At 39.6% G+C, this 18,032-nt stretch overlaps 1 protein-coding gene across 2 annotated transcripts in view; it reads left to right on the forward strand.

The window, feature by feature from the left end:
* Nucleotides 1-2,035: 2,035 nt before the first annotated feature.
* The window catches only part of runx1 (RUNX family transcription factor 1), a 24,914-nt gene continuing 8,917 nt past the window's right edge, over nucleotides 2,036-18,032 (forward strand). For both annotated transcript variants that reach the window (XM_038279253.1, XM_038279254.1), the window contains exons 1-5: nucleotides 2,036-2,090; nucleotides 2,185-2,295; nucleotides 5,528-5,684; nucleotides 10,464-10,568; nucleotides 12,431-12,634. In XM_038279253.1, coding sequence (XP_038135181.1) covers nucleotides 2,052-2,090; nucleotides 2,185-2,295; nucleotides 5,528-5,684; nucleotides 10,464-10,568; nucleotides 12,431-12,634 — 616 coding nt within the window. In that variant the 5' untranslated portion in view covers nucleotides 2,036-2,051. The remainder of the gene's footprint in view (nucleotides 2,091-2,184; nucleotides 2,296-5,527; nucleotides 5,685-10,463; nucleotides 10,569-12,430; nucleotides 12,635-18,032) is intronic.

Raw genomic sequence — 18,032 nt, forward strand, 5'->3', positions numbered from 1 at the left:
AATTCTAACGAGACAAAAAGAGGAAATTTATCTGTTTAATGTTAAAAAACAAAACAAACTTTTCTCTTTAAAATCCTCTGATTAATTCAGAATAAAATGATCCTACCTGGATTTCCTTTAATGCGTCTTTATTTTTTCTGGTGTTTTTATTTGGATGTTAGATTTAAAGATCAGGAAAAAAAAGAAATTTCTATTAACAAATAGAATTTTCCTCTTCTATGCGCAGCTTGACCTTTTTAACCTTTAGGGGTTTTTATTCATTTTAATGTGATAAACAGGTTTATGTTTTGTCTTTAAACCTGCAAACAACTTTAAAAAAAGGAAATGATTCAGAGATCAGAAAACGTTCTGATTGCTGCATTGATGTGGATCTAGAAGTGAAGCGAATAGATCCGATCTGCATAGAAAGAAAGGATCCAGTTTGATTAGGGCTACCTGCAGCCGGGTGGATCAGGTTGGACAGTGTCTTCATGTCTCTCTGCTGCACTGGGACGTGTGGACATGAGGGGGGGGCAGGCATGAGGGAGATAAATGAGGGTGATGGTGATGAGGCCTTCCGACGACATGGGGTGAAAAGAAAAACCTTCAAATCCACTAAGAAACGGCTTCACTTGTTTTTCATCTTTGCTTTTCAATTGGTGAATCATTTTAGGCTTTAGTTTGTCATCCGGCCGCCGCGTGTCGCAGGTCTAGAATGATCTAAATCAGTAAAACTGGAGCAGATCTTTGGCATTTATTTAATCATATTTAGTTATCACAGTTGCTTTATGTCCCACCCTGCTGTCATTAAGCAATTGTGTTAAATTGACTTAAATATGATTAAGTAAATGCCAAAAATTGTTGCATTGTTTTTTTCAGTGTAGAATAGTATAGAATAGAGTAGAATAGAATTCAAGTTTATTGTCATTAAACTGTCACAAGGACATAGCAACAAATGTAGTTTGTATCTATCCACAAGTTCTATACAGGATATAGATATTTATTCACATGTGTGCAGAGACCATGTATGCATGGACGATAAACGCTGTACAAATATATATATATATATATATATATATATATATATATATATATATATATATATATATATATATATATATATATATATATATATATATGCAAATATATAACACAATAGAAATAAGATATTTGTATTTGTATTTTATCGGACAATCATCTGAATATCCGGCTCAAAATGAGGAGAAATCACTTTTGTTTCTTTAGCTTTTAGTTGTTTTTAGGTGATTAGAGTCCATTTTGTTTTTTTTTTATTGTTTAATTTCCCTTTAGGATTGATATTTAGGGCTGAAACATAATCGGATTGATCAATTATGAAATAATGGTTAACTAATTTAGTAATCGTTTAATCGTATATTACAGTATAGAGTTACCCACTTAGAACATGAATTATATCAAAATTGTAAAAAAAATAAAATTAAAATAAAACTTTAATATTTAAGAGAAAAAATATATTTTCTATCTGTTAATATTCTCAAGTGGAAAAGTTAATATTTTCCCCTGATTTCATTTTGCAAAAAAATCCTCTTGGCTTTCAGATTATTAATCGAAAAAATAGCCGACAGATGAATCGATCTGCCAAATAATGGTTAGTTGCAGCCCTATAATTAATATTACATTCTTTATATTCCTATAAATTATTTTAAAATCAAATTTTTTCCTCTAATATTTTAATTTTAGGTTTTTGTTAACAGTAACAATGAATTCATGCTGGGACTTTTATTTTGTTGTGCTAATATTTCTGACGGTGGTTTTCTTTTATTTTGATATTCATACTTTGTGGTTAGATAAACGTAGATCTGTCAGAGTTTAACACGTATTTAAAGCTATAAATTCGTCGTCCTTCAGGTGTTTATTAACGATCCAAATCAACGTTATCTTTTTAGACTTTTATTTCTTTCTGATTGTTTGTTTTTTCCCTCAGATCCGGCCCCCTCGAGGCGATAACACGCCCGCCCCTCGCACCTTCGCTGTGCATCGGGGAAAATGGCGAGGCGTTGCCCTAGGACCCAGGTGCCGCGTGAGCTGCTGCGATGGGTATATTCAGTCTGGCGGAGCACGGCATGGCTGAAGTACGGCAAGCAGTTCTTTAATAATTCACAGCTTTTGATTTATTATCTAGAAATAAATCTGGATGGCCCGTCTCCTTCTTTTGCTCCTTTTTAGGTGATTTCGGATCATCCGGGCGAGCTGGTGAAGACAGACAGCCCCAACTTCCTCTGCTCGGTGCTGCCCACCCACTGGAGGTGCAACAAGACCCTCCCCATTGCCTTCAAGGTGGCTCCATCATGATTTTGTTGTATTTTTTCTGATCCGCCTGACGTTCCTGAAGCTTTTCCTGGTTGAATTCTTCTCCTTTCGTGGTGGAGGGCATTCCGGAGCTTCCCGTCGGGCCTTTTATTTGTTTTCCAGTGATTCACCTCACATGTACCGTGCGGGAAACTTTTTCTCCCTTTGAGGGCTCCATGCTATTATGAAAAGCAACTCGAAGCTTGCAGAAATTATGTTTATGAGAGTTTGATTTATTCAGGAGTCCTCCCATCATGGTAATTTTCTCGGCTTGTGTTGTGAATCTCGGTCATTATGCTTCATCACAGATAATGAGCGCTATGAACGAACCCTTACTGTACAATGACGCCGCGCGTATAGAAATGCGCTTTTTTTCTGCAGACGGATCAGGTTTTTATACATTATCCAACTAAAATGTGTTTTGTAACTCAACAACAACATGTGGGCCCGTTGAGCAGAACGATGCTAAATTTAACCACTGGTCAGCCGTCCCCTCCAGCTCAATTTTGCTTAGAAAGAAGAGAGGTCTTCCTAGCAGCGTGACGAATAGTGGAGCAAATTTGCTAACTGAAGCTCCACAAATTAGAGTTATATGGAAATCAGCTCCGTAGGACAGTGTTGAACATTAGGACAACCTTAAAGCTTGTAAATCGCAAAGTATTCACATCCCTGAACCTTTTGAGGATTTGCTCTTTGCCAAACACTAACTTGAATTAGCTTGTCAATCCATATTTGCTCAGTTGGCTGATTATTTTTGGTTGGTTGGTTAGTGTTTTGCTTGGTTGATTTGTTGGTCAGTTGGTTGGTTGGTAAGTTCTTTGGTTGGTTAGTTAGTTGATGTTGTGTTGGTTGGTTGGTTAGTTATTGGGTTGGTTGGTTGGTTGGTTGGTTGATTAGTTTTTTGGTTGGTTGGTTATTTGGTAGGTGTGTTGTTTGGTTATTGTTTTGGTTGGTTGTTTTGTTATGGTTTGATTGGTTGGTTGGTTGGTTGTTTGGTTATTTTGTAGGTTGGTTGGTTAGTGTTTTGGTTGGTTGTTTGGTTGGTCCGTTCTTTAGTTGGTTAGTTGGGTGCTGTGTTGTTGGTTGGTTGGTTGGTTAGGGTTTTGGTTAGTTTGGTTATTGAGTTGGTTGTTTGGTTATTGGGTTGGTTTTTTGGTTGGTTGATTTGTTGGTTGTTTGGTTATTTGGTAGGTTAGTTGGTTGGTTAGTGTTTTGGTTAGTTGGTTAGAGTTTTGCTTGGTTGTTTAGTTATTGTGTTGTTTTGTTATTGGTTTGATTGGTTGGTTGTTTGGTTATTTGGTAGGTTGGTTGGTTAGAGTTTTGGTTGGTTAGTTGGTTGATGTGTTGGTTGGTTGTTGGTTGGTGTTTCAGTTGGTTGTTTGGTTATTTGTTGGGGTGGTTGGTTGGTTGGTTGGTTAGTGTTTTGGTTGGTTGTTTGGTTACTGGGTTGGTTGGTTAGTGTTTTGGTTGGTTGTTTGGTTACTGGGTTGGTTGGTTGGTTGGTTAGTGTTTGTGCTGGTTGTTTTGTTGGTCAGTTCTTTGGTTGCTTAGTTGGTTGATGTGTTGGTTTGTTGTTTGGTTATTTGGTAGGTTGGTTGCTTAGTGTTTTGGTTGGTTGCCTGGTTAATGGGTTGGTTGCTTGGAGTTTTCCCTCCACTGTCCATACAAGCATGCTTAGTGTGAGGTATTGCTGAAGAGTCAATGAGTCGATGCAATCAGCTGGTTTTCCTTAGATAGAAAACTTTGAATCAATCTGACTGGATGATCTGGTGAACTGGAAAGTGACCTGAGATGACATGATGTGAATTAGAGCTATAGAAATAAACTGGTCAGAATTTAATCAATCAAATGATCCCTTTGTAGGTTGGTGGGTTGGTTATTTGCTTTGTTTATCTATTGATTCTTCAGTTGTTGGGTCAGTTGCACATTCATTCAATACACTGATCAGTTCGTTGGTTAGTAGGAAAGATGTGGGCGATGTCGATCTGACTGACAAATGTATCAAAATACAGACCTTTCCTATCAGTCAATATCAATTATTATTCATTAATATTTATTTTACATACTTGAAACAACAGCCAGGAGGAAAACCCAAAATTTATAGTCAGTCGGCTTACTTTCAATCTTAGATCTCCCAGAATATCACATGGTTCTGGATATCAGTTCAGTGGAGTTATTGAAGGTTTTATCAGATGTTTTTGTTGGTCAGTTCTTTGGTTGGTTAATTAGAAGGTTGATTTGTTGGTTGGTTGTTTGGTTGGTTAGTGTTTCAGTAGGTTGTTTGGTTATTTGGTAGATCGTTTGTTTAGTTATTGGGTTGGTTGGTAGGTTAGTTAGTTGGTTGATGCGTTGGCTGGTTGTGTTTCAGTTGGTTGTTTGGTTATTGGGTTGGTTGGTTAGTTATTGGGTTGGTTGTTTAGGTCTCTGGGTCTGGATTTCCATGGTGGTTCTTCTTCTACAAGGTGACACTACACCACAAGTCTTCTCTAACCGCCAACAGGTTTCCTTTCCGAATTCTTCTGGATTGAGCTCCACCCATCTTCTCGTCTACTCTGACCAGCTTCCCTCATAATGAGGCTGGCGTCGTTCCTTCTTCTTTGCTTAAAGCCAAAAATTCAGTTTTGATCACATCTGACCAAAGTACCTTCTTCCAAGTGTGATCGTGGTAACCATGAGTCACCATGCTCATCCTCTCTGATCAGTGCTCACCTTAATCTTGGTGGATGTCCAAGTCCCGGTCGGTCTGGAGGAGATCCATCCTCTGTTGTAGACCCCAGAGCCTTTTCCCTGGCAAGCCCGTCCCCGTTCCTCACTCTATGGTGCTGGTTGATCTCTCTTATTTTCTGAGACCTTCAGAGAACATCTTCATGTATTCTTGTTTTCTTGTCCTCTAAATCGGTTAGAGACATATTAGGACCATTGGTTACAACAAAAGGGCCTTAAGACAATTGTCCAACTTGATCCTATAATGGTTATTGGTGATGATTTTGCCTCATTTTCACTTTCATGAACTACTTTGGTTCAGACTTAAAGTTGGCGGTAGATACTGTTGAATACTTATGGATTAGAACTGTGTTGGTCTTTAAAGACCAAAATCAATGTTTCTGTTCAGTTAAATGGACAATAGATCTAGGCAGAAAACGTGAGGAAACCCAAGAAAGATCAAACTTTGATTCAAATTGTGGCACTATACAGCTCTGACAACGACTCTTTCCTCCAGATTGTGACCCTGGGCGACGTCCCTGATGGGACCCTGGTGACGGTGATGGCGGGAAACGACGAGAACTACTCCGCTGAGCTTCGTAACGCCACGGCTGTCATCAAGAACCAGGTGGCTCGATTCAACGACCTGCGCTTCGTCGGCCGCAGCGGGAGAGGTACAGAGAAAAAGGAGACACCCACTGCGCTGCGCCCCTCCGCCCGCGCTGTGCCGCACATGGGAATTTCTGCTTCCAGGCACGGCTGGAATTTAACGCCGTTTTGAAGAAGCACTTAGGGCTGAATGGATGAAATAGGGGAAGTACGCCTCAATAATAACAGCATTCATTCTACTTCCTCTTAGAGGCTCATTTACTATCAACCTGCCTCCCCCCCACCTCCCTCCACGGTTCATTGTAACCGACAGTGGACCACAGTTACTCTAAGGCAGCCGTAGGCAAATGTGGCAGCCTATCTATTTAAAACAGGAGGATCCTGCTGCGCTTCCATGCATTCAGTGGGTTGAATTCAGTCCTCAGCTGTGGAAAAGTTCTTCTTTAAAAGCCAGTTTGCTTCACTGGGAGTTCTAGCTAAAGGTGTGAAGGATGGCATCTTGATAAGTGTGTTGTGGGTTGGTTTGTTAAACCATTCTGGGTTCACCTGAACCTTGCGGATTGTTGAATTTATATTTGTGGAACGCGGTATATCAGGTTGGGTTTTCATGTTTTTCCTGCTCCGTCTGCCTGTCCTGCTTGGCTATTATATCGGTTGAGTCACGATCAAAACACACTAAAAATGAGTTATTTTGATTGGTGACCCCCCGCCCCCCCCACCCCCCCGCACACACACACACACACACAATCGTTTGCTGTAATCTCATTTGCCTCTCAATGGTATTATTTTAATCGTTCCTGGTGAGGGAGAATAGGAAGCCAGCCATCAAGTTTGCGGTCTGCTCTTATTTTTCACCATCCGCACGTGACAGAACGTTAGTGTTCTGCGGTTCTGGAGCAACATGTAGCCGAAGTTGATGTTAGTTAGAAGGGTTGATGTCAGAAATGGTTCTAGCTCCTCCTGAAGCTGCAGACATACAGTCACACACATTAAATACCATCGATACAGCTTCATTCAAATTCCTCTAATTTCTTCGTCATTAGTTGTAAATTTAATTTTTGCCTTCAAAAATAAGAGCATTAGACGTATATAGCACCAAGAAAATAGAGAGAATGGACTTGATTTGTTTCTATTTAATAAACGTGGTCGTACCAATAAATCAAATGGAACTTTTAATGTATCGTGGCCTTCTCGGTATACCTTCTCACTTATTACATAAGAAAAAATCACCTCAAAGGATTAAGGTGGCCATTGATCCAAACAACACAATGATGTTCTCGATTTTCAGTAAACTTTAGTTTATAAAGTTTAGGGTTTAACAATCCTAGGATAAGTCGAGGGTTTAAAAGGCTTAGGGTTAACAAAGTCTGTGATAGGTCAGTGGTTAAAGGCTAGGTTATACATACTTAGGATGTTAGGCTTAAAGGCTAGTTAACACATCTGTGATAATCTAGGTTTAAAGGGCTATGTTTAACATCTGTGTATAGGTCAGGTTTAAGCGAGGGTTTACAGTCTGTATAGTCAGTTTAAAGGCTAGGTTTATAACATTCTTTGAGTAGGTTCAAGTTAAAGGCAAGTTTAAAAGTCTGTGGAAAGGTCCGAGAGTTAAGGTCTAGGTTAAAAGTCTGTTGATAATAATCCGGTTACAAGCTATTTAACAGTCTGTTGAATGGCTTATTTAATATCTGTATATCTTTAAAGCTAGGTTTAACATCTTTGGATAGTCAGTTTTATAAGTCTGTTTTACATTCTTTGGATATGCCAGTTTAAAGCTAGTTTAACATTCTTGTCGGATAGTCACAAGTTTAAAGGCAAGTTTAATACATCTTGGAGTAGTCAGTTAAAGCCCTAGTTTAACAGTCTGGGTATAGATCAGTTTAAAGCTAGTTAACTGTCCTGTGATAGTCGGTTTAAAGCAGGTTTAACAGCCTTGGATAATCAGAGTTTAAAAGGCTAGGTTGTAACATCTTGTGATAGATCACGGTTAAAGCTTATGTTTATACAGTCTGTGATAGGTTCAGGTTTAAAGGCCTAGTTAAACCTCCTTGATATGTCAGTTTAAAGCTAGGTGTAACAGTCTGGATAGGTCAGTTTAATCTATGAACGTCTGGATAGATCGAGGTTAAAGGCTAGTTTTAACAAGTCTGGTGGATAGTCAGTTTAAAGGCTAGTTTAACATCATGTATAAGTCATTTAAAGGCTAGGTTTAACATACTGTGGATATCAGTTTAAAGCGTAGTTTAACATCTGTTGATAGGTCATGAAAGCAGGTTTTATAGTCTTGATAGGTCAGGTAAAAAGCTGGTCTTGTAACAGTAGTGATAGTCGATGTTAAAGTTTAACATCCTAGACGTTAGACTTAAAGCTATTTAACATTCTGTGGATAGGTCATTTAAAGGCAGGGATTTTATGTTATATTACAGTCGGTGGATAGGTCAGGTTTTAAGGGCTAGTGGTTCCAAGTCTGTGAAAGTCAGGTTTAAGGGACTAGATTTAAAAGTCTGTTTTGAAAAGGTCCGGATTTAAAAGAGCAAGGTATTAACCAGTCTCTGTTGAAGGCTAGGTTTAATAGTCTTGGATAATTCAGTTTAAAGCTATTGAAACAAGTCTTTGATAGCGCTTATTCAGATAAAAGCTTAGGTTAACATTCCTGTGGATATTTCAGTTTCATGCCTAGTTTAACAGTCATTATATCAGTTTAAAGCTAGTTTGAACTGTCTGTGGATAAGAGACATGTTTAAAGGCTCAGTATAAAACTCTGTTATAGGTCAGTTAAAGGCTGAGTTAATAGTCTGTGATAACATGTTATACAAGCCGGGTTTAACAGTAATGATGATAGGTCAGGTTGAAAGGTTTACCGAAACTTCTGAGGAGTGTTACTTATAGGCTAGTTTTAACATGCTTGATAGTCAGGTTAAAATAGGTTTTTTACATCTTGTGATAGTCATGGTTTAAAGGCTAGTCTAAACATTCTGGATAGTCCGGTTTAAACTAGGTTTTACAATCGATATCAGGTTAAGGGCAGTTTAAAAATCTTTGATATCCGGTTTAAAGGCTATGTTTAACAGTCAGTTGATAGCTAGGTTTAATAGTCAGTGGATAAGTCAGGTTTAAAGTGCTAATTTTAACAGTCTTGTATAGTCAGTTTAAAGCTAGTTTAACATTCTTGATCTGCAGTGAAAGCTAGTGTAACATCTGTGATAGTGGTCAGTTTAAAGCTAGGTTTAAACAGTCTGTGTGATAGTCATTTAAGGGCGTAGGCTAAGTTAACATCTGTGGATGGTCAGGTTTTTAAAGGCTATTAAACATTCCTGTGAAGGTCAGTTTAATAGAGTTAAACAGACTGTATAATCAGGTTATTAAACAGCATGTTTTAACAGTCTTAGGATAGGTCAAGTTTAAAGCTAGTTTAAACATGCTGTGATACAGTTTAAAGCGAGGTTAACAGTCTGTGATATGGTCATGTTTAAAGGCTATTTACAGTCTTAATAGAGGTCAGGTTAAATGCTAGCGTGTAAACAGTCTGTAATAGGTGCAGGTCTTAAAGGCTAGGTAACATCGTGGATAGGCAGTGTTTTAAAAAACTTAGGTTTAACAGTCTTAGAAATAGGCAGGCTTAAAGTTTAGGTTTAACATCTGTAATAGATCGGTTTAAAAGTGCTAGGTTTTAACATCTGTAATATCGCTTAAAGCTAGTTTAACATCGTAGATAGTTCATCTTTAAATGTCTAGTTTTAAGACATCTGTGAGGATAGTCCATCTTAAAGGCTAGGTTTAACAGTCTGTGGATAGGTCAGGTTTAAAGGCTAGGTTTAACAGTCTGTGGATAGGTCAGTAAAGCGCTAGTTTAACAGTCTTAGATAGTCCAGTAAAGGGCTTAGGTTGAACATGCCTGAATAGTCAACGCTTAAAGGCTACAGGTTTTAACAGTCATTTAAAACCTATTAAACCTGACCCAGCCAGTACTTTTAAGAGCTCTGACCTCCACCATCAGCGCAAACTGTCTCAGTGTGAATATCTGCAGGATAAAACTTTTTCCGTTAAAAAGAAAAAGATCCCTCGAGAGTTCCCCTACACATAAAACCTTAGGGGGTGGTGGAGTTTTGTCAGTCTCGCTCTTACTTCCTCTTTTCTACACAACTCTCATTACTGTGTTTTGCAACATCTGCTCTGCAAAAACAACCTACATATAAGCAAAAATGTCTTAAATGAAGTGTATTTTCCCTTTATATGAGCAGGTAAATAAGATGATTAACCAATGGAATGATTAACTATTAGAATAATATAATTACATAAAAAGCTCTTTAAATAAGACAATGCAGGCTTTTTTTTCTTATATTAAGTGTAAATTGATTTGTTCCATTAGAAAAGTTTCTAAATTTCTTCCTCAATTAAATAAAACGCTGTTTTATGATAACTTAGTTTAATTTATATAACCCAGTTTGAGTTAACAGTAGTAAATAACTTAGGGAAGTTTTGCCTTCAGACGGACCTAACTTCCATATTTAACAATATTTTAAGAACAAATAACTTATTTAGATTTACATTTCTTGCATGTTTAGTTCATGTCCCTGAGGGCATTCAAAGCTCTTTTTTATGTTCCTGTTCAGTTTAATCTGCAGCACAGAAATAGGCTTAGGGTGACACCTTGTGGCCGTCATGAGAACTGCACCGTAAATCATGACTTTTTTTTTTTTTTCTCACCATCCTGGGGCTTTTTGCCCTGCTGTTGTTCTTCAGGCTGCAGTGGCAGCATCCATGCATCATCTCTGTAACAGGGAAGTCCGGAGCGTCCCTGCATTCGACTGACTCCCACATTTTCCTCTTTTTTTCTCCTCTGGTAGGAAAAAGTTTCACCTTGACCATCACAGTGTTCACCAACCCTCCCCAAGTCGCCACCTACCAGCGGGCCATCAAGATAACGGTGGACGGTCCCAGAGAGCCACGGCGTAAGTAACCCAAGCAGGGGCGGATTTAGGAAATTTGGGGCCCTACGCAAAGACAGGCAGGGGCCCTCTAAATGGAGAAGACAATGCATAAAACAGACCCCAGCTGATTGCTCCTTCCTGTGTTTCCAAAAAGGCCAAAGTAAATAACCCAGTCCTTCTTTTCACTGTAGACAAGCCATGATCTGCTTATCTGTTCTCCATTTTTCATTTGGATGAAATAATAGCTGCATGAATCATGACAGCAGACAAGATAGAGGAGAGCAGGAGGCGGGGTTACCAATCTACTCGCTCTGGAGAGCAGAGTTCGCTGCTTTTAGATGTTGTCTCCAAAGTCTCCAGTAGCAGAAAAAAGTCTCTAGATTTGGCGCTAGGAGCTTTTTAGAAATCAAAGTGCTAGAGGGGTCTGAAAAGTGGCTAAAATATAGCGACTAAAGCGCTAAGTTGGCAACACTGCTCTTTGCATGGTTTGTTTTCAAATGGTTTGCTGCTGTCTGTTTGGACCTTTCTGAACATGTGCAGCAAATGGACTGATCCAATATGGTGGACACTGAAGGGGGGGGGGCTGAGGCACACTGAGACAGATATAGCTGGGTATCATCAGCATAACAGTGGAAATTAATCCCATGCTGTCTAATAACTCTACCAATTGGGAGCATGTATAAAGTAAAGAGAATTGGTCCTAGCACTGATCCCTGTGGTACTCCACAGGTAACCTTTGAGCATGTTGAAGATCTGTCATTAACATGAACAAACTGAAATCGATCAGATAAATCAGATTTAAACCAATTTTTCACAATCAGTTGGAACAAATTGATACACCTAAAAAAAAAATTTCATCCTCACACCCACATAGCGTTACTTTTGCCTTCCAAACCCCTCCAAACGATCTCCATGCAGACATCATTTCTGAATAGAACACAAACGGCCAGCCAGAACCCGTTTTTGAAAATGCGTGTTAAACTGCTCATTTCAGTGAGAAAGAGGCTTTAAATAGCTGGCTGAACACCTGAAGCAGTGGCGCAAGGCGGGATGATACGAGGCGGAGAGTGCGCGTCACTGTTGGCCCCTCCCCTGGCTGCCATCATAGAGAACTGGTACGAGCCGCTATAGCTACCAGATCTGCTTGGGTCCTGCCAGCGACGTTACGCTACATGATTAGCTGAACATTCCCCAATGATGTAAAACATTATGGTTGCCCAGACAAAGATAATAACATCACGCAGAGTCTGTGTGCTGAGTCGGTAGCATCTGTAGCGTTAGCGTGTCTTATGACCCTACACCAGGGGTGGTGGAGTAGTAGGGATAATAGGAAGACAAAGTGGACTCATCTTCATTAAATCCATAATGTCCAACTCTCAACATCTCAGCGTTACGTGCAAACAGCCTGGCCTGTGATTGGCTGCTGTGACTGTCAATCAACAGTAATGCCCGACTGGCTCAAGTCCTTTGATATCTCTTGCCAAATGCTTGGACATTTTGGGCAAATGTTAGCTCTGATCGTTGTGCTGTCAGAACACCAGAACGGGGTTGACCCGCTAATTTATGTGACACAATTGAGTCCAACGTACGGACGTCAAAACACCACACCTTGGACTTGGACAGACGCCATCAATGCTAATCCAGGGTGATGGCGTCACCGGACAACCTGAGACACTATTTACACCCGCGACATGTTAGAAAGGCTTGTGATGAGTAGTTTATGAGCATCTGTATGACTTAAAGCTCCTCCTAGGAGCATTTATTGCTTGTATGGACTTTTGATAGAATGCTGACACTGTTTATCTCATTCAGCTTTGTGTTTATGTAGCCATACATGCAACAGATCCATCTAAAACCTGACGGCTTTAACCTTTGACCTCCAGGTCACCGTCAGAAGCTGGACGAGGTCAAAGCGGGTTCGTTGGCTTTCTCCGAGAGGCTCACCGAGCTGGAACAGCTGAGGAGGAGCTCCATCAGGGTAACGCCTCCTCACAACCATCATCATCAGCCGTCTGCAAACAGCCACCAGTCCGCCGTTCTCACTTCCGCAACGTTTTCCAGCCCCCCACACTCCGGACTGACAGCTGGTGAGACAGCAGAACCCATCCTCAGACTGTTAAACCTAACCTTTAAGCCTAACCCATCCTCAGACTGTTAAACCTAACCTTTAAGCCTAACCCATCCTCAGACTGTTAAACCTAACCTTTAAGCCTAACCCATCCTCAGACTGTTAAACATAACCTTTAAGCCTAACCCATCCTCAGACTGTTAAACCTAACCTTTAAGCCTAACCCATCCTCAGACTGTTAAACCTAACCTTTAAGCCTAACCCATCCTCAGACTATTAAACCTAACCTTTAAGCCTAACCCATCCTCAAACTGTTAAACCTAACCTTTAAGCCTAATCCATCCTCAGACTATTAAACCTAACCTTTAAGCCTAACCCATCCTCCCAAAGGGTAAAAAAAACCTTTAAGCCCAATCCCTCCCCAGGGGCTTTTTAAACCTAACCTTTTAAACCTAACCCTTTCCCCAACTGTTTTTTAAAATTAAATTTTGGGCCCAACCCATCCCCCAGACTGTTTTTAAAACCTTTAAACCCTTTAACCTAACCCATCCTCAGACTATTAAAAACCCCAACCTTTTTAAACCAACCCATTCCCCCAACTATTAAAACCTTAAACCTTTAAGCCCTTAAAACCCCCCTCAACATTTAAAACCCAAACCTTTAAGCCTAACCCATCCTCAAACGGGTTTTAAAACCCAACCTTTTAAGGGCCCAACCCATCCCCAAAACTATTAAAAAATTTTTTGCCTAAAAACCCCTCCTCCCGAAATTTCTAAAGCAAAACCCTTTTAAAACCAAATTTCCCTCCTCCCTCCGGGTTTAAACCTAACCTTTTAAGCCTAACCCCCTTTCCCCAAAAACTGTTTTTAAAATTTAAGCCTAACCCCTCCTCACTGTTAAAACCCAAAACCTTTTAAACCTAACCCACCCCCCAAAAATGTTAAACCTAAAAACCCTTTAAAACCAACCCATCCTCCCGCCCGTTAAACTTTAAGCCTAAAACCCCTCCCCCAAGGGGAAAGGGTTAAACATTACCTTTTTAAACCAACCCATCCTCAAACTGTTAAACCTAACCTTTAAGGGCCCAACCCATCCTCAAGAACTATTAAACCCAACCTTTAAGCCTTAAAACCCTCCCCAGACATTAAACCTAACCTTTAAGCCTAACCCATCCTCAAACTGTTAAAACCTAACCTTTAAACCCTAACCCCCAATTCCCTTTTAAAGGGCTATTAAACCCCAACCTTTAAGCCTAACCCATCCTCAAACTGTTAAACCCAACCTTTAAAGCCTAATACCCCCTTCCCAAATATTAAAACCTAACCCTTTTTGCCCAACCCTCCTCCCAAAAGTTTAAACCTTACCTTTAAGCCTAACCCATCCTCAGACATTAAACCCCCCCCTTTTAAACCCAACCCATCCTCAAACGTTAAACCCAAACCCTTTAAGCCTAAACCCCTTCCTCAGACTATTAAACTTTAAGCCTAACCCCTTCCCCAGACTGTTAAACCCAAAACCCTTTTTAAACCAACCATCCCCAGAAGGTTTAACCTAACCTTTTAAACCTAACCCCTTCCCCCAGAAAAAGTTAAACTTTAAAGCCTAACCCCCTCCTCCCAAAATGTTAAAAACTAAACCTTTAAGCCTTTTAAACCCCTCCTCAGAAAATGTTTTTAACCCTAACCTAAATCCCTAAACCCATCCTCAGACTGTTAAACTTTAAACCTAACCCATCCTCAGAAATGTTAAACATTACCTTTAAGCCTAACCCCTTCCCCCAAACTGTTTAAAACCCAAACCTTTTTAAACCTAACCCATCCCCAGACTATTTAAAAACCCAACCTTTAAACCTAACCCCCTCCTCAAACATTAAACCTAACCTTTTTAAAACCAAAACCCCTCCCCAAACTGGTTTTTAAACCTAACCTTTTTTTTAAAAAATAATCCATCCTTTAGATATTAAACATTACCTTTTAAGCCTTTAACCCCCTCCTCAAAAAGGGTTTTAAAACCCAACCTTTAAAACCTAATCCTTTCCCCAACTATTAAACCCAAAAATTTAATCCCAACCCCTCCTCAACTGTTTTTTCCAACCTTTTAAACCTAAACCCATCCCCCCCAACCTTTTTAAACCTAACCTTTAAGGGCCAAAAAACCCAACCCCGGCGTTAAAACATTACCCCTTTTAAACCCTAACCCATCCTCAAACTGTTTAAAACCCAACCTTTAAGCCCAACCCATCCTTTAGACTATTAAACCTAAACCTTTAAACCCAACCCATTCCCCAGACTATTAAAAAACCCAACCTTTTAAACCTAACCCCCTCAAAAAAGGGTTTAAAACCCAACCTTTAAACCTAAACCATCCCCAAACATTAAACCAACCTTTTAACCTAACCCCCTCCTCAAACTGTTAAAGGGCCCAAAACCTTTTAAACCCAACCCATCCTCAGACTATTAAACCTTAAAAATTTTAAACCCAAAAACCCCTCCTCAAACTGTTTAAAAAACCCAACCTTTAAACCTAAATCCCTCCTCCGACTATTTAAAACCCAAAACCCTTTAAACCCCAACCCCCCCCTCAGACTGTTAAAACCCAACCTTTTAAACCAAAACCCCCCTTAACTTTAAACCCTTAAAAAGCCTAACCCATCCTCAACCCTTTTTAAAACCTAAAAAATTTTTAAGGCCCAACCCCCCCTCAGACTTTTTAAAACCCAAAAATTTAACCTTTTTAACCTTTAACCCCTCCCCCAGAAATGTTAAAATTTTAAACCAACCCATCCTCAAACTGTTAAACCTAACCTTTAAGCCTAAAAACCCCTCCTCAAACTGTTTTTAAAACCAACCTTTAAATTTTTAAAACCAACCCCTCCCAACATTAAAACCCAAAACCTTTTAAACCTAACCCCATCCCTAAAATATTAAACCTAATTTTAAACCCCAACCCAACCCCAAACTGTTAAACCTAACCTTTAAGCCTAATCCATCCCTCAACAAATTTAAAACCCAACCCTTTAAAACCAAAACCATCCCCCCAACTATTAAACCTAAAAACCTTTTTAAACCTAACCCAAACCTCAGACTGTTAAAACCCCAAAAACCTTTAACCTAAAACCCCCCAGACTGTTAAACCAACCTTTAATCCTAACCCATCCTCAGAAATGTTAAAAATTTAAGCCTAACCCAAACCCCCCAGACTTTTTAAACCTAACCTTAAAACCAAACCATCCTCAACTGTTAAACCTAACCTTTAATTTCCAAACCCCTCCTCAACTGTTAAACTTTTAAACCTAACCCATCCTCAGACTGTTAAAACCCAACCCCTTTAAAAACCCCAACCCAGCCTCAGGGTGTTAAAAAAAAACCCAACCTTTAATCCTAACCCAACCCCCAGACGTTAAACTTTAAAAACCCAACCCATCCTCAGACTGTTAAAAAAATTACCTTTTTAACCTAACCCATCCTCAAAAAGTTAAACCTAACCTTTAAGCCTAACCCATCCTCAAACTGTTAAACCTAAACCCTTTTAAGGGCCCAACCCATCCCCAGACTATTTAAACCTTTTTTAAACCTAAAACCCCTCCTCAGACTGGGAAAAAACCCAACCTTTAAAAACCTAATCCCCTTTCCCCAGACTGTTAAACCTAACCCTTTTTAAACCTAACCCTCCTCCCACGTTAAACTTTTAAGCCTAACCCAACCTCAGAAATTTAAAACCCAACCTTTTAAACCTAAACCCATCCCCCCAGACTGTAAAAACCCAACCTTTAAGCCTAACCCATCCCCCCCAGACTGTTAAAAACCCAACCTTTTAAAACCTAAACCCCTCCTTGAAATGTTAAAAAACCCAAAACCCTTTTAAACCTAATCCATCCTTTGACCCGTTAAACCTAACCTTTAAAACCAAAACCCCTCCCCAGACTGTTAAAACCCAACCTTTAAGCCTAACCCATCCCCAAACTGTTAAACCCCCAACCTTTAACCTAATCCATCCTCAGACTATTAAACCTAACCTTTTCCCAACCCCTCCCAAACTGTTTAAAAACCCAAACCTTTTTAAACCTAAACCATCCTCCAACTAAAATTTAAAACCCAACCTTTAATCCAACCCTTTCCCCAGAAATGTTAAAAACCCAACCTTTAATCCAAAACCCCTCCTCAACTGTTTAAAACCCAACCCTTTTTTTCCCAAAAACCCCTCCTCAACTGTTAAACTTTTTAAACCAACCCATCCTCAGACCGGGTTAAAAACCCAACCCTTTTAAACCTAACCCATCCTCAGAGTGTTAAACTTTAAGCCTAAAACCCCTCCTCAGACCCGTTAAACCCAACCTTTAAGCCTAACCCACCTTAAAACTATTTAAAACCAAAACCTTTTTAAACCTAACCCATCCTCAGACTGTTAAACATTTTAAACCTAACCCCCTTTCCCCAACTGTTAAACATTTTCCTTTAAAGCCTAACCCATCCCAAAAAATGTTAAAAAAAAAACCTTTAAACCTAACCCATCCTCAGACTATTAAAACCTAACCTTTAAAACCTAACCCATCCTCAGACATTAAACCTAACCTTTTTAACCTAACCCATCCTCAAAAAGTTAAACCAACCTTTTAAACCTAATCCACCCAGACTATTAAACCTAACCTTTAATCCTAACCCATCCTCAGACTGTTAAACTTTAAAAAACCTAACCCATCCTCAGACTGTTAAACCCCAAAACCCTTTTAAACCTAACCCATCCTTAGACTGGTTAAACCCAACCTTTTAAACCCAACCCCTCCTCAAACTGTTTAAACTTTAAGCCTAACCCATCCTCAGACTGTTAAAATTACCTTTTAAACCTAACCCCCCCTCAAACTTGGGTTAAAAACCTAACCTTTAAGCCTAACCCCCTCCCAACTATTAAACCTAACCTTTAAAACCTAACCCCCTCCTCAGACTATTAAACCTTAATTAAGCCTTAACCCATCCTTTAAACGTTAAAAACCCAACCTTTAAAACCTAACCATCCTTAGACTGTTAAACCTAACCTTAAGGGCCCAACCCTCCTCAGACCCGTAAAAACCCAAACCTTAAAAACCTAACCCCCTCCTCAGAAAATGTTAAACCTAAAAATTTTTAAACCTAACCCATCCCCAGACTGGGTTAAAACCCTAACCTTTTTAAGGGCCCAAACCCATCCTCAACGTTAAACCTAACCTTTAAGGCCCCAATCCCTCCTCAGACGGTTTAAACCCTAACCTTTTAAAACCTAAAACCCCTCCTCAACCCGTTAAACTTTAAACCAACCCATCCTCAGACTGTTAAACCTAACCTTTTAAACCCAAACCCCTCCCCAACTTAAAACCTAACCTTTAAACCTTAAACCCTCCTCAGACTGTTAAAATTTAAGCCTAACCCATCCTCAACCCCGGG

The sequence above is a fragment of the Cyprinodon tularosa genome, unplaced genomic scaffold (genome assembly GCF_016077235.1).
Source record: "Cyprinodon tularosa strain WSP-4 unplaced genomic scaffold, ASM1607723v1 ctg1496, whole genome shotgun sequence".
NCBI lineage: Eukaryota > Metazoa > Chordata > Actinopteri > Cyprinodontiformes > Cyprinodontidae > Cyprinodon > Cyprinodon tularosa.